We start from the raw sequence: 20,837 nt of genomic DNA on the forward strand, positions 1-20,837 counted from the left end.
CATGAATTCTAGTTATCATAGTAATGCAACAATGATAAAATTGCTGTAATATGTATATATACTACAAATAGATACGCTAATTTCACTTATTTCCCCGGTTTTGTGTAAGTCTTATACCCAGTTTGGAGGGTAAACACATACCAATTGGCAACACTGATAAACAATTTAAGAGCACGAAGAATTCTGTAGGTACTGTGCACAAGCAAAACTGTTGATATTTGAGTCAGGAATCTAGTTACTTTTCCAACAACGAATATTTTCAAATTAATAATCATGAATATGTAAAAAAATTTATGCAATTCATGACCTTATACTGGCATTCAACTATTTATTTAAATAATTATCTAGTGCACGCTTCTTCTTCTTCTACCAAAAATCGTAGTTTCCTTGGATAAGTCGTGGTTGGAAGTAATTGTTTACGATTTTTGTGAAGAAATTGCCCCAGCGTCTATGGGTACAAGTGGTGTGCGGATTTAGCACATGGAATGGCAAGTTTATTGACACAAGCGACTCCGCAAACATCGAGATGGTGTTGTGTCAATGTTCTAAATATTCGGAGTTGTAAGTAAATATTTCGAAAGCGTCATTTAGGTATGTGTGCACTGTGTAGAGCCAGACTTTCATTAACCTCTGTTTAATCTTAAAATATGACCTTAATTTCTAACTTTGGAGAAACTTCTTGCTTCAAAAGGAGAGTAGAGGTCTCGAGTTGTTGGTCTCACCACCAACAACTCGTGAGTGGTGCCCATCTCCGGTGTCAGGACGTGTTAAAGTACTTTTTCGGAGGGTGGCTTCACACGCGGTGGAAACTGGATCCACTAGTCCAGTTGGTTATTCCCCCTAATGCTCGTTTACTAAAATATAAGTTCGCATCTCCAGCACTTTCTTTAAAATCTGGTGATTCTAATGCGCTTTCAGTTGTGTGCCATGTTCAGTAAGAACTACAAAGTAATCTAATCCAATTTTAATGAAAGCAGCCTTATGTTTCTTGACATTACTCAGTGAAATATTTCAATTGTATGGCAAAATAAATTATTATTGTTATGCAATATTAATTTTGCCTTTGAGTATCAGTAGGTTAGGCTTGTGAAGAAAAGAGAGAAGAGTTGAACAAGATTTTATTTTATGTTTACCATCAACTTATCAAAATTTTTATGTAATAATAAAGATAACAAAAGTTTTATATTTAGTTAATACTGTAATACTTTTGTATAGGTAGTTTATTGTCTTACAAAGTCCGTCACTATTTATCTCTGTGAGCATGAGGGTGGTACCACAGTTCTGTAAATATTTGGGAACATCAACAATCACAAGGATCTTCCATGCACATGGGCATGACTATTGTGGCCAACCTTGGTGCTAATGTGGCTTGATAATTAGTGGCATACATAATATGAAAACAGTCCTGTATTCAGTAGTGCTGTAGTAACTAAGTATCAACCTGTAATACGTAACACAATGGAAAAGGAGAAACAAAACCTTGGTTAAGTCATCCATTTTAACTTTGCAAGTCCAAATGCTCCTCTGGCATCATTACTGATGCTCGGATGCAAGATTGAATATGAAAATTATTTTAATCCACTATTTTGCTGTGTAGTGCAATGTTAAAAATGAAATTATGAGAAATAAACATAATGATGAATTAATATACAGAATATGGAAATATAAATATGTTGCAGGTCATATAAAAGATTTTGCATGACTGCCCTTTTGAAGTTGCAGGAAAATAAGAAAAAGTAGTGAGAAACCACACTGGCATGTTTGTTATTGTTCGTGAGGTCTGTTATGTTAGGAAAACTTGATGCAGATTAAATACATATACAACATCTTTGTACAATGATACTCGCACCAACTTGAGATGCTTTCCATTTAGTATTTGTGGCTTCTTAAACTCTTTTGTCAATGCTGTTCATGTTTTATACAGTAGTAGTGTAGTACCAAAATTTTCATTAAAGTGCAGTTCAGTGAAATGTAGTATGTTTTTTAATCATGTCTTATTATTTTACCTTGTAGCTGAGTTCATCATATCACTTGCGGAGAAGAGCAAACGTTTTGACAAATTCAAAAAGGAACTTGAAGAAAATGGAGGTGACCAGTTTGCTGTAAGTAAAATGAAATTGTATATGATAATTATTTTTATAATCATGCAAAGGTCTCTTCAGTTTTTAACATTCTTCCTGTAAAATATTCTGCAAATATTGTAGTATTTTGGTTAAGATGTATAGAAATGATAGTATGAAAATAATTTTACATTTGCAAATTTTCTGTTGGCAAATATGAAAGGTGGACATACTCATAAAAATCATTTCCTGTTTTTTACGCTCACTGGTATGTCTGCTTTCATTTCAGGAATCATTTGTTGAAAGTCTTTGGCGACTAATACAGCACATGATGCCATCAATAACAGCTGGTCCAGCACCTGTAGTAGGTAAAGATGGTTCAGTAAAGTATAAAAATGACAGTGACAAGAAGAGAGCTTTGCTTCCATTTCTTGCTATACCTAATGATCCCAGTGTCTTACATATGTTAGATGATGAACTTAAGAAGCCAGTGAAAGAAGAAAACCTCAATGACAACAAAGAGAAAGAAGGCGAGCGAGAGCGCAGCAAGAGTAAAAAGAAGAAAAAGAAGAAGGAGAGAGATTCTGATGATGAAAAGTATTCAGTTAAGACGAAACAGGAACCCAATGACAATGTTAATATCAAAGTTAAAAAGGAGATTGATGGTGGTGTTGATGATCTTATGGCCTTTTTAGAATCCCATGCTCCATCCAAACAAAAGGAGAAGTCAAAGAGCAGGAGTCCAGATAGAGGAAGAAAGAAAAAGTCAAAGTCAAGATCGCGATCTAAAGAAAGAAAACGAAACCGCAGTAGGAGTCGATCAAGGTCTGCAGACAGGAAGAGAGGCCATGGCCAGAACAAAGATAGAGACAGAGATAGGCGAGGTAAAGACAGGGAATCAAGGCGATCCAGAAGTCGGGATCGGCGATCTAGAAGTCGGGATCAGCGATCTAGAAGTCGTGATCGGTATCGGGAAGATAAACATTTGAGCAGTAACAGAGGGAGAAGGAGCCGTAGTCATGACAGAGACTATGAAAGAAGTAGACATAAAGACAGAAAGGACCGTGACAGAAGAGAAAGAAGCAGGAGCCATGGGAGAGAGAGGTATAGTAGGAGTAGGAGCAGAGATCGTGACCAAGAAAGAGTTAGTAATCGAGAGGCCTTTGTTACTCATGTCCCAGATGAAAATCCAGTTGTTGGAAAGGTAAGATGCTTATTTGTTGCAAGATATATTGTAGGAATAACAAAATCAGTTCAAGGTTGCTACACTTTTCATGGAGGCACAGTGAAAAATTAAAATATGGTAACAAAAATTTTTTTAATGTGTTACAATCATAATGATAATTTACAAAAAATCAGTGGAATATCTTAAATGATTTGGAAGTTTTTCCAATTGTGGGGTTCTTTGGGATTTTAGTACGTATGTTGGTGAGAGAACAAGGGGGGTGGGGAGTGCCATCAGTGCACCTTATGCAGTGCACTAGGCATTACTTGAGGTTCTTTGCAGTGTTCATTCAGCCCCTAGCTGTACCCTTTCATTCCTTTTACTGTACCTCCATTCCTATTCTTTCTATCCACTCTCTCCTAACAGTTGTTTCATAGTGGAACTGTGAGGGTTTCCACGTGTTAAACCTTTTGAACCTTTTACTCTCAATTTCCCTTTCAGCCCTGAATGACCTCATATAGGCACCAGTGCTTGGTCTTTGGCCTAAATTTCATATCCCATTCCATTCCATTCCCATTAAAGGAGAGAGTGGGTAACTAGATTGCTTTCCTTTTTATAACTTTCATTCTTCTATTCTTGATAAGTCCAGTGGTGGCCTTCTAGAGAGAGCCTGAAAAAGGAATTTTATGCCATTAAGTTTTTGCATTAGGATCTACTATGTGACTCCAAGGTAACAGGATGGGTATTTATTTACCAGAGCCATCTCAGTGAGTTCACAATGCAAGTGCTTTAGGGGATGGAAATAATACAGTCCATTGGCAGTTCCCTCAGAGGAGACTTCCTAGCAGCCATTAGTTAAAGACTATGCACAACTTCCTTTCAAATACCACTGTGCCATAGGTTGTCTGTATTTTTAGAGGTCTTAAAATTAGATGATATCCATGGGAGGTCTTAATGTTAGATGATATCCATGGGACCCTACATGGGAGTCAGTAGGAATTTTATAACTATGGCCTTCGAATGTGTTCCCTGAAGTCTTTATAGTTCCTTGCTGGTTAGCATCTTGGAAGAATAAAATACAAAAATGGGATTTCCCCTATTTGGGTCCTAATGTTGCCAGTGCTAACATAGTTTCTTAGAGCTGTTGTGTTGAGCAGAACTACATTATGATATACAGTATTAGTATTTTTAAGGAAACAGAGTTTTAAGGTTATGTGTGCTTTGTGTAATCTGATGATGATACAATAAAGTGAAGAGGTAAAATTTAATTTGTTAATATTGGTGTTTTTCAGATTTATGAAGGTAAAGTGACAAACATCTTGAATTTTGGATGTTTTGTCCAGCTTGAAGGTTTAAGACGTAGGCTTGAAGGTCTGGTACACATTTCACAGTTACGTCGGGAAGGACGAGTTACTAATGTGTCTGATGTTGTAATGCGCGGCCAAAAAGTAAAGGTTAAATAATTGTAAACATACAACAGTATAGGTAATATAATAAGTCTGTTTTTTCTTTAATTTTTATGGCAAAAGGCATAACTTTGGAAAATATTGTGAATCATAATCTTTTGAGCTTCATAGTTTCGTGTATTTTCTTAGTTATTAAAAGGTTTCATAATTATATTGTTGGAATTTATATATGCGTAAAGTTATTAACAAAAATGCTATTTTCAGGTTAAAGTGTTGTCCTTCACAGGACAGAAGACTTCATTGTCTATGAAGGATGTGGATCAAGGAACTGGCAAAGACCTTAATCCAAATGTAACTCCTTTTTTAGGTAACACCCTTCAAGATGAAGATACCATGAGGAACCCTGACAGACCCATGTCTCTCATGGAACTTACTAAAGGTAAGTTTAACAAATCTTGTTGTATTATTTGAATCATGCGGAAAAAGCTTCAATAATACTTTTTTGTATTTGATAGTGTTTTGGCTGACAGAATACTGTAGCATTTACTCATATTCTGTTTGTAGATTCAGTGGTACTATTTATATCTGTGTATAGTACTCATAACTCTCCATGATTAAAATATAAACACCTACTAATAATATTACTTTATTACTTTTAGGTACTGAGGAGGAGGACTTAGCAACATACAAGCGTGTCAACCGAATCTCTTCTCCCGAACGTTGGGAACTAAAACAAATGATGGCTGCAAACTGTATCAGTAAATCAGAGTTACCTGACTTTGATGAAGAGCAAGGAGTCATAGGAGGAGAGAATGATGATGAGGAGGATGTTGAAATTGAGTTAGTTGAAGAGGAACCTGCCTTCTTGAGAGGCTATGGTCGAGTAAGAGAAGAACTTAGCCCAGTCAGAATAATGAAGAATCCTGATGGGTCTCTCGCACAGGCTGCTATGATGCAGAGTGCTTTAGCAAAAGAACGTAGGGAAGTTAAGATGGCACAGAGGGAGAGTGACATTGACTCTACTCCATCTAATTTAGGGCAGAATTGGAATGATCCTCTGCCAGAAATTCAAAGAAATGATCCTACAATGTCTCGTGGAATGCCTTCCCAACAGCAAGAGGTACCAGAGTGGAAACGTCACGTTACAGGTTAGTCAATATTAATGAAAGATTGTGTAATTTGGTAGAGTTATGTTAATATGCTATATTTGAAAATACATAGACTATTTCTCAAGTACTACATTGTAGTCTGCATTCACCTTTATCGTTTCATCACATGTTGGTGTTTTTAGTCTTTTATTTTTTATCTTTCAAACATCGTTATTTGTTCATGAAACTTACCTGTCAGATATATATATAGCTGTATTTTCTGAAGTCCGACAGAATTTTAAAAACTTCCGACACACGCAGTGGTCGGCCAGGTGGTTAGTACCCATTCCCGCCGCTGGGAGGCGGGTATCAGGAACCATTCCCATTTTCTATTCATAATTTTTCTGTCGCCGGTGCTGGAAACACCTGTTTCCAGTACCTCCGTCTTAGATTTTGGAAACTTCATTGCCGCTAAGTATCCTATTGTCTTTTAATTTATTTACTTGGATTTGTGGCTAGACATACGCTATCTTAAATTGATTTGAATTTGATTCATTTTTGCATAAGATATCTGAATCTAGTTAGGCTAGTTTCAGAGGGTGTTGTCTGCAAAGATAGGGTGTGGCTACCGAAAGCTTCGGTAGATCCGCACTTGGTATGCACGAGGGGTATGAGTCTTGCTTCTTTGTTGAGATTTGTCATGTGAGGAGTGTGAGACTTTGTCTATTCCGTAAGGAAGACGTATGATTCGTATGTACGCAATTAATCAGTAAACATGTCTAATTCCGTAAGGAAGACGTATGATTCGTATGTACGCAATTAATCAGTAACAAAAGTCAGGGTAGTGAACCTGCTAACCTTCCTGTAGACTTTATTTTGCCTAACCCTGTAGTATGGCCTACGGGCTATGAATATGTCTACGAGAGGTGCTCGCTCTCCTTCATTGCTGTGAAGTGCTACTTCTGTAATTGTTACTCCTAACCCTGCAGTGTTGCCTTCGGGCCCTAAGCAGTGTCTGTAGAGGAATTACCCTTTCTCTGATACTCTTTCGATTCGTATCTTAGAATCGAAAGTGCTTGCTTTAGAGAGTAAAAGTGAAGTGCAGAAGTGCAGTGATACCCCTTGTGTAGTGGAGGGTGCGTCAGATCGGCCTCGTTTCGCCTCTAGGCCGGGACCTCTGCTTGACTCCCAGGACCCGGGGAGGGAGCATGTCGAAAGCCTAAGGAGGGTTACAAGGAACCCCCACCGATCTGGCGTGCCTTCGGCAGTTTCTGATGAAAATCCCCAGACTGCCAAAGTGCGTGCGCGTGCACGAATCCTGAAAGATTGCTTCTCGTCCTCCGAAGCGTCCTCCCCATGCAGGGTTGGAGCTTTCGGAAGGACTCGCGCCCTCTAAATAGAAGCTTTATAGAAGAGGACGCTTCACGTCCTCTCTCTCTCTCTCGTTATGCGTTTCAGTGAGAAGTAAGAAGGCGAACGTCGCCTGAACTCGTGTCCGTCTTTCCACCGAGAAATACGTAAAAGAAGTCATAGTAGCAGGAAGCTTTTGAGAGCGGACGCCCGGGACGCTCGGATGGACTCCAGGCGCGCGCGGGTGCACGCCAAGTGCGCGCCAGTGGACGCCGAGCGCGCTCCAGTGGACGCCGAGCGCGTTCCAGTGGACGCCGAGCGCGCGCCAGTGGACGCCGAGCGTGCACCAGCGCACGCCAGGTGTGTCGCCTGGCTGAACGTTTCTGTTGAACTCTTCAAGCTCTTGTTTCAGATATGGGCCTAAAGAATGTTTTACCTCTACCTCCGGTGATACCTTCTACCTCACCTGCAAAGAATGTGAAGTAGGCAGTGCTTCGGAGGAAGTTTAAAGTGAACAGACAACTTCTTCTTCGAAACCCAGCAAGACATCGGGTTTCGTGAATTCAAGAGGTCTCTGTCAATTAATATTGCTTTTCGCATAGGTGGATGGAGTTAAGGAAAGCTCAAGGGAAGATCTCGTTTGCTCTACCGCAACCTTTGCCATTCGGCCAATAAATTTAAGTTGCCACTACCGCAGTCAAGACTTTGCGATAAGGCAGTTACGGGTTATGTAAGGCTCGATGTCCTGCACGTCAGGACTCTCGGCAACGTTCAGTGGGATTCTTGCAAAGGCACTCATCAAAAGGACGCTCTTCAGGAAAGCGCAAGACAGGACTTCCTTTGCCATACTGCCAATAAATTTTAAGCTTTAGCAGGCATTAGTTGTGATACGGGAGAGGAAGCTGGTTGGAGAGTTTCTTCCTCTTCCCAGGATAATTTTACAAGCTTTTTAGCCCATCTGAAAGGGTTTTTCAGATGATAGATTTTGTTAGTTTCTAGTCGGGACTACGCTGCCGAATTGAACATCGTCGTTCTACCTGCCGTAAGCCCAGTCTCTTAACAGGATTCTTGCCCCTTCCTCGTTTGAGACGGGAATCGAAAAAATTAAATGCTTGACTCCCTGGATTACGTTTTGTCAATTCAGTGACTTTCCCCCATTGACAATATACTTTCGTTTTGTCAAGTAAGTGGGTATCCCCTCATTGACAAAATATCTCTTTGTCCCGTAAATGGGTTAGTTCTCATTGACAAACATCTCATTAACTTGATATTGCGTAAGCGAATAAGCTCTTATTGACAAGATTCGGAAGAGCTCTCATTCGTCATTCGCAGACTCGTACAAGAAATAGACTTGTAGACTACGTCAATGAACGCTTATGTCCAGTAACATAAGAAGCTTGAGCTGACTGCTTCGATTCTCTTAAGTTTTGTTCATGAAACTTGCCTGTCAGATATGTATGTAGCTGTATTTCCGAATTCAGCTATATATATGTCTGCCAGGTAAGTATGAACAAACTTTATTGTGATATAATTTCATATTTTGCCTTGCGTTATTTTACTTCTGGTTGGTTCAAGTCATATACGCTTGCTGTAGTTACCTCTTCGGATGGCAACCGAGAGGTCTATTGTCTATTTTAAGGACATTTAATCGTTACTCCCTGCAGCCTTCCAGGAGTTTCCGATTTATCTTTTACCGTTGTATGGTAGTGTTCTGACGACACAAACGCATCTATATATTTAGCGTTTTCTGTTTCGCTTAAATATACCAGCTTGAGAGTCTTTCGGCTCAAAAAATAACGGACCTATTTCTTCGTAGAATAGGGTAGCTGGCAACCCAGACATAAAGTTAAGAGACGACGTTCGTAAGCTGGTGGCTGCTGCTGTCACGCTGTGTCTGTCTTCCAGTCAGGGCTGCCATTCGTACGATAATTATCGTACATGTACGATTAAACAGCCTCTGGTACGATGTACGATACCAGATCCAACTATCGTACATTTTATACGATAATTCTGGCATTTGTTTATTTTCAGATGATTAAAAAGCATTTTTTTCAAGATTAAATGTTTCTAATTGAAAATTATGAAAATGTAAAGTGACAATTTCCCTTAGGATATGTAGATAATTGTGTTATGAGATTATTGAGATAGATAGGTTAATTGTATTGGTACCGTGTGTATTTTCTTCCCCCTCTACTCAATTACCAATAGCCGGGAGGTCATCTTATCGCTGACCCCTTTTAAGAGATACATGAGACCATATTCTCTCTCTCTCTCTCTCTCTCTCTCCGTGGAACGAGGCAATTATGCTGATATTGTAAACATCCGATCCAAATGATCTGAGTGGGGATAATTTTGTTGTGTACGGTCAGTCTCTCCCTCTCGAATCCTGACTGCGAGATTGTTCAGTAAGATCACTAATTTTAAGAAAAAAATACGAAATAGTTTAAATACACAAACTGTTAATGGTGCTTTATTGGCCTCTGAGTGTATGAAAAACCAGGAGTCCTGTGTTATGTTTACGCCATCCAAAGACATGCTTAGACGTAGGGTGACCAGGGATCCTCCTTTTGAACCCTTTGTCCTCCATTCTCCGTAACCTTAAGGAGGACGTAAATTTGCCCCCCTTTCTTGGGATGCGAGATATATCCATTCGGCCACTGCCATTCAGTCTTGATGGCAGATAGCAAACGGTTTTTACTATGGTAGTAATATTAAATCCAGCTTTGACAAGCTAAATTTCAACTGAAAAATAAGCTTGTTTTCCCCAGCTAGCCCTCAGAGGTTGCGTTGGAAATGCAAGAAATAAACCTCTAGGCAATCAAGCTGAGAACACAAATGGGTTTTATATGTAGTACAGGAATTTCAGTAAAATCAATTTTTTTTTTGTTAGCAGTAAAAGTTACTGTATCTATGCAGCTCTCTCTCTCTCTCTCTCTCTCTCTCTCTCTCTCTCTCTCTCTCTCTCTCTATATATATATATATATATATATATATATATATATATATATATATATATAATATACAAACATGTGAGGTGTCCTCCTTTTTGGAAATTTAGAAATGGCCACCCTACTTAGACGTTTAAAAAAAAACAGTTCACGGCTGTATGATAATGCAGCCTATAGTAAAAACTTTAACTATAATTTTGGTAAAGAACATTTTCTTTAATTTGGTTTATTGTTTTGCTATGCACAATGTATGATGTAGGGTTTCAGTTTCATATATTTTTTCTCTGTAAAATTTCACATTGTTTTTTTATAATGAGACAGTAGAGTTTGTATAAAAGATATTCATGTATTTATTTTGATACCAAGAAATGTTGTTGATTACTGTAGAGCATAGTATAATGATAAAAGATACGATAATTTTTCACATGCATACGATATATTTTGCGATAATTTTGGAGAAAAAACGATAATTTTAAACCGTCTGTACGATAAGTTGGTCATGAAAATCTGGCAGCCCTGCTTCCAGTCCAACCGAGCCAGTAACAGATCGGGCGCTGTCATGCGCCGTAGGTTACGTCTCTCTCTCCTGCGGGATTGACTGACTAACCGTATCTCTGTGCTGGCGGTTACGTCTCTCCTGCGGGATTGACTGACTAACTGTAACTCTGCCCTACAATCACGGACTTTAGCCTAGATTGAGGGGATTTCTTACGTGAATGAATAAACGTTGCATTCGTTTTGCCTTACTATGTTCAACAGAGTTATCTCTTAATCCTTTCGGTGCTCGTTACCGCACGGTATAGAACTACGAGTCTACCGCAACATTGCAACTTTTATATGCTCTCCTGCTTAGGCAAAGCGCAGCCTTATTAGGGAAGTAAGCATACTCGGGGATGGAATGGATGAGCTTGCTGGGGACCATTTCCTTCCTGAAGAAGTTTGTTTCCCCGAATAGACTGCAATTCAGACCACAGTTTTTTCCTACCGGGAAACTGAAATATTATTCAAGATCTAGGAATGATTCTGAACATCTCTCAGTGCGTTTATCACCTGAGGTGATAGAAAGAAGGTGCCGGACATCTGGATAGGGTTTCAGATGTCCTGGATCTTAATCTGAAAGAAGTAAAAGCGATTCGGTAGTCCCTCCAGTCCTCGTAACGAGTTTTGGGAACCAGTGGTCCAGATCAACTCTGATATTCCACAGCTCTCTCATATCTTAAGAAGTATCTTCTCTCGGTCCCTGTTCGAGTTTACGAGAAAGCCTATTATAACAACAGGCGTAGAATGTAACGATCCTCTAGAGGTTCGTTACCGGATTGCGAAAGTCCGTACGAATCGTCTCGATCAACGGCAGCAACTATTGACTTCCGAGTGGAATCTTTCTTTAGAAGTAAGTTGAGAGTTGTGGAGACTTTAGGGACGCCCTTTCATTCTTCTCTTCGATATGTTGAGGACGAAGAGGCTTCTTCTTCTCTGCTCCCTTATTCTCGATCCGGGATCGGTACCATTAAACGCCATCCTATGATATTGAACGGGGATGGATATTTAGTCTCTTTTTCCCCTTTTTTCAATCGCTTAGGAAATGTAATAAGAGGATTTATGACGTCACAGGGAGCGACAATGACGCTGATCGCCCCATGTTGGCCTTCAGGATCCTGGATTACAGAGGTCACATACTTCCTAGTTCACTTTCCAAGGACCTTTTCCGAGAGAGTCGGTCTACTCTAACTCGAAAGGTACCTATAACCTCTCCGCTCTGAGTCTTGACTACGTTCAGGCTATCGAGATGTTGACAGGAATAAGATTACCGTCTTCCATTTCCGTCTGAAGAATGGGATAAGCTGGCAGTCACAACTATTAAAGAATACGCAAATATGTTGTTGACGGCCTTTGGGCTCAGAGATTTGCGTCTGTCAAACAACAAAGCCCTTCACGATCTTTGAGTTCTGTGGAATCTCGAACCTCGCTCACCATCTACTTTTTGTCTCACCTGTTTTCTCGGAGTCAGACACTTGTGCGAGATCAGGCGACATATAGTAGCCCTGAGTTTCTTGTTGACGAAGTCGGTTGCGTTTATACACCCCCGATGATCGTGTAACATGAGACCAGGTTGGACTGTCAGGCATTCTTCCTTCGGGACTGAATCGCCTTTTTGCTCCTCACTCCTTTCTCCTGCACCAAGAAGCTCGAGTCAGGAGTTGATTCGCTGACGACGTTGGGTTGCGTGATACACCCCCAAGGTTGCTTAGATTGAATCGCCCAGGCAGTCCAGACATCATCCTTCAGCGAAGAATAGTGCCTTATGGTCTTCAGGGTACAGCCTTGCTGTCCTTGATTCGTCTGACTGGTCAACTGGTCGGTCACCTGACTTTAGTACAGACGGACTGACTGTGCATGTCCAGATCGAAGCTTTCAATATGGAACTTAGACGTAGTCTGAAGTTCTTGATGTCAAAGCATTCGAACCTCTCCTACCTGTTAACTTCTTGCATGTGATCAGGAAGGCCTTCTTCTAACCACCCTAGATACGACAAAGAGGGTTAGTGAGATTTTAAGCCATCGTCACAAGTTTTGGCTTTAGAGAACACAAGGCGGTGTGCTCTCTAACCCTTCCGTTGTGGCCTAAGAATGGTAACCCGTTTTGTCCTTGGGCCAGGAGCTTGGAAGCAAGGATGGCACAAGTTAGTGGGCAGGAGCCAGAGAGAGTCCTGTGCCCTGTCGGGTCTCTCAAGTTTTATCTACATAAAACTCAAGAAAGTCGAAGTCAATCGGGCAATCTGCAGTGTTCGAAAAAGACCAGACTTGCCCATATCGAAGAACAGCCTGGCTTTAGTGTTAAGGAGTTCTTTCAAAAATGCTCCTTCATTGTGTTTGCACAAAGATTGAAATCTTTTATCTGAATGCTCACGAGGTGAGGGCGCGGCCTCGGAAGCATTTCAACAGAGCATGGCACTCAGCAACATCCTGAGTACCATGTTTTAGCGAAGCAACTCTGTGTTCACTTCACACTCCCTGCGAGATGTGAAGATGGCATTGAGATCTGCTGCTCGCTAGGGCCATACGTGTCTGCAGACACAATCTTGGGGGCAAGAAGTACCACTCATCCTATCCTGTAGAAAATGGTTAGGAAGAGCTCTTAATTTAGTTGTTGAGTCGCCGACAACGGCGACTTCTTAACTCTTAAGCCTTAGTTAACACACCTTAACTTTGGCTAGGTTGGTCAGGTGGTGATATATATATTTATATATATATATATTTATTTTACTTCTTAGCCCTCATGGTATGGTCAATATGGTCTAGTCACGTCGTGGTCTCGCCCCTGTTGACAGATCATCTGGAGTGCACCAGCTATATAGGTCTCTACCTCGCTGGCAACTCTAGTAGCACAAGCAGACTTGGGTGACAGTAATCACGAAGTCAGCTATGCTAACAGGTGGAACCAAGATGTAAATCATCTGCATGCATTTGTTTCCCAAAATCCTTCTATTCTGTCCCTTCCCACCTCCAAAGGTGGGATTCAGCTATATATATATCTGACAGGTAAGTTTCATGAACAAAATGATATTGTTATGATACAATAAAGTTTGTTCATACTTACCTGGCAGATATATATATAGCTGTATTTTCTGAAGTCCGACAGAATTTTAAAAACTTCCGACACACGCAGTGGTCGGCCAGGTGGTTAGTACCCATTCCCGCCGCTGGGAGGCGGGTATCAGGAACTATTCCCATTTTCTATTCATAATTTTTATTTCCACTGTCCCCTGAGGGGAGGTGGGTGGGTACTTGATTATATATATCTGCCAGGTAAGTATGAACAAACTTTATTGTATCATAACAATATCATCTTTTGAACTTCTCGAACTTGCATCATTCATTTAAAAGCTGTTCTTTTGGTCAGATTCTTAGAAATCTTATTACTTTGGAAGGTAAATTGATTGAATTTTAGTAAACATTTATTTTTTATAAGGGTTAAGTCAAAATTCACCAAATTGTAATTTTATAAATAAAGAAATAACGAGTAACTTTGTTGCACCCAATAATTTTTTTCTTACTCGATCTTATGGTAGTGTTATTAAATGAACTTCATCTTGACTGAACTATGTACTATTTCATTGTACTAGGAATGGTTAAATGTAATATAGCTACAAGGGAGAGAATTACCTGGAGAATGATTATGTCTCTTCCAGGTAGAGAATTACCTTATTGAAAAAGAATGAAAGATACCTGAGTATACCTATATGAAAATAAAACAGTCAATAACTTTACTATTGTAGTATAACTTGGGAAATGTTTCTTTTCCTTCTCTATAATTCTTAGTTTTATTTTGTATATTTTTAACTGAGTGGCATAAACGTTTTCATTCCTGACAGTGTCCATCAGTACACAAAATGTTTATGGATAGGCATAATGTTAGTTCATTTAGATTTATCAATATCCTGTTTACTACAATTAAAACAAATATTCTTTCTTTATTAACAGGGGGAACAAGAGGCTCTTATGGTAAAAAGACTAACATGTCTCTTTTGGAACAGCGGCAAAGCTTGCCAATCTTCAAACTCCGAGAACAGCTAATTAAGGCTATTCATGATAATCACATTCTCATTGTTGTTGGGGAGACAGGTTCAGGAAAAACCACACAAATAACTCAATATCTGGCTGAAGCTGGATTTACTGCAAAGGGAAAGATAGGATGCACACAGCCCAGGAGAGTTGCAGCTATGTCTGTTGCTAAGAGAGTGTCGGAAGAATTTGGTTGTAGGTTAGGCCAAGAGGTTGGATACACTATTCGATTTGAGGATTGCACAAGTTCGGAAACTGTTATTAAGTACATGACAGATGGTATGTTACTCAGGGAATGTCTAATTGACCCAGATATGTCAGCTTATGCTTGTATTATGTTGGATGAAGCCCATGAAAGGACAATTTACACTGATGTTTTATTTGGTCTTTTGAAACAAGCAGTAGCAAAGAGGCCTGAACTTAAGCTTATTGTTACATCAGCCACCTTGGATGCTGTAAAGTTTTCAGAGTATTTTAACCAAGCGCCCATTTTCACAATCCCTGGTCGAACTTTCCCAGTTGAGATCTTATACACTCGAGAACCTGAGACAGACTACTTAGATGCTGCTTTGATTACTGTGATGCAGATTCACTTATCAGAACCTCCTGGAGACATTCTTGTTTTCTTGACTGGACAAGAAGAAATTGATACTGCATGCGAACTGCTGTATGAGCGAATGAAAGCTTTAGGGAGTGACGTACCAGAGCTCATCATTCTTCCTGTGTATTCAGCATTGCCCTCAGAAATGCAAACAAGGATATTTGAACCAGCACCACCAGGTTCCCGGAAAGTTGTCATAGCTACAAACATTGCTGAGACCTCATTAACCATCGATGGTGTATATTATGTTGTGGATCCAGGTGAGTTAATGTATTACTGTACTTCATTAATGCTAGTCAGAAAACATGAATGGGAATTTCCATTCCTATAAAGTTTTCCTCATTGATGTAGATAAATACATTAATATTATGACCAAAATGCAGGTATTTTAATGAATAAATGGTGAAAGCTTTTTCATTATGCTCTTTGTTACAGTTGTGTTGTTTTAACCTGTTATTTATATTCTTATTCAGACTTTTATAAGCCAGAGTGCCTTAATTATGTGAAAAAGAAAAGTACAATACTTTATTTTACAAATATACTTTACTTCTACTTCAGGCTTTGTGAAGCAAAAAGTATATAATCCAAAAACTGGAATGGATTCGTTGATGGTAACTCCAGTATCACAGGCTGGAGCCAAGCAGAGAGCTGGACGTGCTGGGAGGACAGGACCAGGTAAAACGTATAGACTATATACCGAGAGAGCTTATAGGTAAGATCTTGAATTTTCTGTAGTTGTTAAAATTGCAACATAATGAAGAGTTATGGAGAATTGAATAATATTGTTTTAAATAATCATGTTACGGTTTGATTGTTCCTTTGGGAGTGTGTTTAAGAAACGTTTGCTAAAATACAAATTTTTAATGCAAATTTTAAGCGATATCATGAGTGAAATTTTTACCCAAAAGGTTATCTGTTGTCTTTTCAGTTTACTTTTAAAGTCATGTATCATAGTGCTCATTATTCTTGAGACTCCATTTTCCTTGTTCACCAGAAATAGTATTTTTTCTTTACTGGTATACTCCAGTTTTAATATGTGCTCCTTTATTTTTGCAGAGATGAGATGCTTCCTACAAATGTACCTGACATTCAGAGAACTAACCTTGCTGCAACTGTACTACAGCTTAAAGCAATGGGAATAAATGATCTTTTAGGATTTGATTTTATGGACCCTCCTCCAACAGATGCTATGGTTATGGCCTTAGAAACGCTTCATTCTCTGAGGTTTGTGTTAAGATGATGTATGAAATCATCAAAATTTTGTGTATTGATAAAAATTGGTCTTATAAATTGGTGCTTTACCTGCTGCATTTGTTTTCATTGAAGGCTGGGAAGAAAGAGGAGGGTTTAGATGCTTCGGTGGTCAAAAACCTAGATTTATTCTTTTGGGTGCTTCCTTGTGACGAAGGGGAATAGTGAACATTATCAACAGACTTTGCCCATAGTCTCTGTTATTAGATTATCTTGGGTCTTCACATCATCTGTATTATAATGATTTAATATAAACTGTAGAATGAGGGCTGTAGACAAATAATTTGCAAATTTGTAGTGTCTTGCAGCTGTTATAGAAATAGTTTACAGTTATGGGGTAGATTAACTAATTTTGCTGCGTCTTGTAAATACTCCATGAAGTTGCATTGTTATGCTTGTGTACCAGCTCTGCATTTGGGTGGGGCTAACTTTTTGTCGTAGGTTATTTGCACAGCCAGAGCCTTTTTTTACCACAGTAATCACTATTATGTAGCCTTCCATACATCAATACAAATCCCCACACTCAAGATTTGAAAAGAGAAAGAATTAAATTGGCTATTCAGAGCTAGGTGCACTTGGGTAAGCCTTTATCAGGCCTCAGGTGGCATTTGGGCTTGCTTCTTATTTTGTATCCATCTGTTTTCTTCAGCTTTTGGCTTATATTGTATTTGGTAGAAGATTAACTCTTGATAATTGACATCTTGCTGAATGAATATTTGCAGCAGACCAACTTCAGGATATAAACAGGAGATGCTGCAGTAGTCCATCGAGAAGTTATGTCAGATTGAAGGGTTTATGAGAAAATAGTTTATTTTAGAAACCTAGTGTCTCACTCATGTTGTCCTGAAATTTCAAGTTGTCCTTGAGGAATTTTAATATGTACACTTGATTCAGAAATATGTTCTCTAGAAAATGATAGGCAGGATCATTCTCAGTACAGTACTGTACTTGTTAACCATATATAAATGTAATGTTAAATCTTTCGAGAGAGAAAATACATTGGGGTTTAAGTTTAAAGTATTTATAGGATTAAATGCTTTTTGTACTAACTGATTTATTATTTTTAGTGCTCTGGATGATGAAGGTTTGCTCACACGTCTGGGGAGGAGAATGGCAGAATTTCCTCTGGATCCAAACCTGTCCAAGATGCTTATTATGTCTGTCCACTTACAGTGTTCTGATGAGATTCTCACTATTGTTTCAATGTTGTCTGTGCAGAATGTATTTTATAGGTAAGCATTTTGATCATAATTGATCATTTTTATTTTAATTGTATGCCTGTGTAGAATAATGAATATACTGTAGTGGTAATGAATATACTGTAGTGGAGTAAGTTTAGGAATATATTCCTGTACAAAATTTTATTTTCAGGCCAAAGGAGAAACAAGCCTTAGCTGATCAAAAGAAAGCAAAGTTTAACCAAGCAGAAGGGGACCATTTGACCTTACTTGCGGTCTATAATTCCTGGAAGAACAATAAATTTTCTAATGCTTGGTGCTACGAGAACTTTGTTCAGATGCGAACTTTGAAAAGGGCACAGGATGTGAGAAAGCAGCTTTTGGGTATTATGGATAGGTAAGCAAAATACAATCCACTCATTTGTAGTTGTGAAGCATAAATGTTCTGACTTCCATAGTACAATTCCCTCATATGGGTGCTGCTTACAGGATGCCTTTTATGGCACATTGTAAATAGTACTGCAGCTTTTTTTCTATTTTTCGCCTTCTATTTAGTTTCTTACTTCAATTCCTTTTCCATCTAGTTGTCCATGTCCACTTTTTTCATTCAACCTTGCTGAATTGACTTCTAAGAAAAAAAACCATGCTGAGGAATGTACATTGTGTTCTTGTTTTTGCTATTTCCTATTTTATTTTATTTTTATTTTCTTGTAGGCGTCAAGTGAATTTTACACCTCCAAAGTTTTGTAAAAGTAATATAACCTCAAGAGGATATGATTTTTCCCAATTTTTTCCAGGCATAAATTAGATGTAGTGAGCTGTGGCAAGAATGTAGCTAGAGCACAAAAAGCCATCTGCTCAGGCTTCTTCCGTAATGCAGCCAAGAAGGACCCCCAGGAAGGTTATCGCACACTGGTTGATTCTCAAGTGGTTTATATTCATCCGTCATCTGCTCTCTTCAATAGGCAACCAGAATGGTGAGTTTTCTTTCTTTCTTGGTTATTTTGGCTTATAAACTGATGAGAGTAAGACTTTAATTGTTTGAAATTTTTTATTAATATTATATTCCATCTTCTTTCAGGGTTGTGTACCATGAATTAGTGCAGACTACAAAAGAATACATGCGTGAAGTTACTACAATTGACCCGAAGTGGTTGGTAGAATTTGCACCTTCACTGTTCAAACAGGGTGATCCTACGAAACTCAGTAAATACAAGAAAAACCAGAGACTGGAGCCGTTGTACAACAAATACGAGGAACCAAACTCTTGGAGAATATCTCGAGTTCGCAGGAGAAGAAACTGATTTCTTCGGATTTATGTTGTATTTATTTTGTACAGCTTTATTTGTAAGTTACTAAGTATTAATAATTTGATCTATAGTTTTCATAGTTTGGTGTAATGTATTTATACATTAAATTTCTTTTTTTATGTAAAGTATTTTATTATGGCATATACTTGTCATTAAGTACATAATTGATTACACAAAAGTACACCTAAATATAGAATTGTTATTGTTTCGGACATTGCTGATTAAAATGGAGGCGCGTTTACGTTCATTTATGAACCGCTGAACAATGTATAGGCTGTTAAAAATGGAAGGATTCTCAAACCAGGATACTTAAAACAAAATTTTCCATTAATTTTATTATTCAATACTTTGTCAAGATTACCTAAATAAGAAACATCTACCTACTCCAATTCCAGCTGATAAATATAGATATAGTCATAAGATACAGTAATATTGATGGACAATGAATTAATACCACTCACAAATTACTTCCATAGCTTCTTAATAGACATATTCTTCTCGCTATCCTTCTGCATGACCTTTGCAACAGCCATCTCAAAATCTTCCTGAGTGACATGGACGCGTCGCTCTCGAAGGGCATACATGCCTGCCTCTGTGCAGACGCCTTTGACTTCAGCTCCTGAAGCACCAGGCATCATTTCAGCAATCTTTCGTAAATTGATGCCTCTGGTCAAGTTCATTTTGCGAGAGTGAATCTGCAGAGAACGATGAAATTCATTGGTAACTTCTAGTAAACATGTCAAAAGCATTAACAATACTTATTTTTATATTTGTCTATGAGACAATTAAAACTAGGCAATTTATTTCATGGCTTTGTAGGTTCTCTTAGCAGGAAAATTCAGATTTTTAATACTTAACAAAAACAATAAAAAATTATTATGGATTTTGACAGTGAATACAAAAATGACCATGGATTTAAACAGTGAGTATAAATAGATTCCATATGTTTGTTTAGCTTCCATAATTCCAGTCTATCTTAAGCTGCAAAAATTCTCATAAAAATCATTCCTTGGGCTGTCAAGGATTTGACAAAGTAACTTGACATGAATATCTTAAACAAATCCTAAATAAAATCTAAAGGGATGCTTGTCTTTAAAACCTTAGGCTTACTGGATTATTTTATATACATTAACTAAAGATACCTATTAGGTTTATACAAAATACACAAACCTTCAGGATATCCAATCTTGCTTCCTCATTGGGAGCAGGGAATTCAATCTTACGGTCAATACGTCCAGGGCGTAACAGGGCTGGATCCAAGATATCTATGCGATTAGTAGCCATAATCACCTGTAACATGAGAAAGTTTCTTCTAGATTCAGGTTCACTTTAATACACCTATATAAAATAACAAACATTAAACTAATAACATTTATAGGAACTAATTACAACAATATGATCTAATTTTTGTCTATCACACTTTTTATTGTGTATCTTGGCTTATATTCATTACTGTTTAAGCATTGTATATGCTGCTTGCCTTGATATTTTTTGTGGCTTCAAAACCATCTAACTGGTTAAGCAATTCTAACATGGTACGTTGAACCTCAGAGTCTCCACCGCTTCCAGACTCGATACGAGATGATCCGATGGAATCAATTTCGTCCATGAAGATGATGGAAGGGGCATGTTCTCGTGCCATCACGAACAATTCTCTAACCATTCTTGAACCCTCACCTTCTTAAAGAAATTTTTTAGATTAACATAAAATACCAAGACAAAATAGACAATCTTGTTGCGTACAGCACTAACGTTTCTTGATATTTTATATGCCAGTACTTTTCAAAACAAAATTTTCTCCATATGTTGGAAATCTGAGCTAGAAGAATACAGTTTACAACAAAACGAGTAAAAATATCACAACTCAAACCAGTAAAAAAGTGGAATGAATACTATAAAATGATTAAAGCTTACCAAT

At 38.4% G+C, this 20,837-nt stretch overlaps 2 protein-coding genes across 2 annotated transcripts in view; one reads left to right on the forward strand and one right to left on the reverse strand.

The window, feature by feature from the left end:
- Nucleotides 1-19,038, forward strand: part of LOC135213056 (ATP-dependent RNA helicase DHX8-like) — a 37,166-nt gene extending 18,128 nt beyond the window's left edge. Inside the window, exons 2-13 of the mRNA XM_064246891.1 lie at nt 2,014-2,102; nt 2,350-3,264; nt 4,518-4,679; nt 4,896-5,070; nt 5,291-5,779; nt 14,499-15,440; nt 15,739-15,892; nt 16,237-16,404; nt 17,499-17,663; nt 17,803-18,006; nt 18,407-18,586; nt 18,691-19,038. Coding sequence (XP_064102961.1) covers nt 2,014-2,102; nt 2,350-3,264; nt 4,518-4,679; nt 4,896-5,070; nt 5,291-5,779; nt 14,499-15,440; nt 15,739-15,892; nt 16,237-16,404; nt 17,499-17,663; nt 17,803-18,006; nt 18,407-18,586; nt 18,691-18,913 — 3,866 coding nt within the window. The 3' untranslated portion in view covers nt 18,914-19,038. The remainder of the gene's footprint in view (nt 1-2,013; nt 2,103-2,349; nt 3,265-4,517; nt 4,680-4,895; nt 5,071-5,290; nt 5,780-14,498; nt 15,441-15,738; nt 15,893-16,236; nt 16,405-17,498; nt 17,664-17,802; nt 18,007-18,406; nt 18,587-18,690) is intronic.
- A 201-nt stretch (nt 19,039-19,239) lies between these two features.
- LOC135213057 (26S proteasome regulatory subunit 8) overlaps nt 19,240-20,837 on the reverse strand; it is a 102,283-nt gene continuing 100,685 nt past the window's right edge. Inside the window, exons 6-8 of the mRNA XM_064246892.1 lie at nt 20,400-20,596; nt 20,090-20,209; nt 19,240-19,614 (exon numbers count right to left, since the gene is read on the reverse strand). Of these exons, the coding sequence (XP_064102962.1) occupies nt 19,384-19,614; nt 20,090-20,209; nt 20,400-20,596 (548 nt within the window). The 3' untranslated portion in view covers nt 19,240-19,383. The remainder of the gene's footprint in view (nt 19,615-20,089; nt 20,210-20,399; nt 20,597-20,837) is intronic.

This window comes from Macrobrachium nipponense, chromosome 42, assembly GCF_015104395.2.
Source record: "Macrobrachium nipponense isolate FS-2020 chromosome 42, ASM1510439v2, whole genome shotgun sequence".
Lineage (NCBI taxonomy): Eukaryota > Metazoa > Arthropoda > Malacostraca > Decapoda > Palaemonidae > Macrobrachium > Macrobrachium nipponense.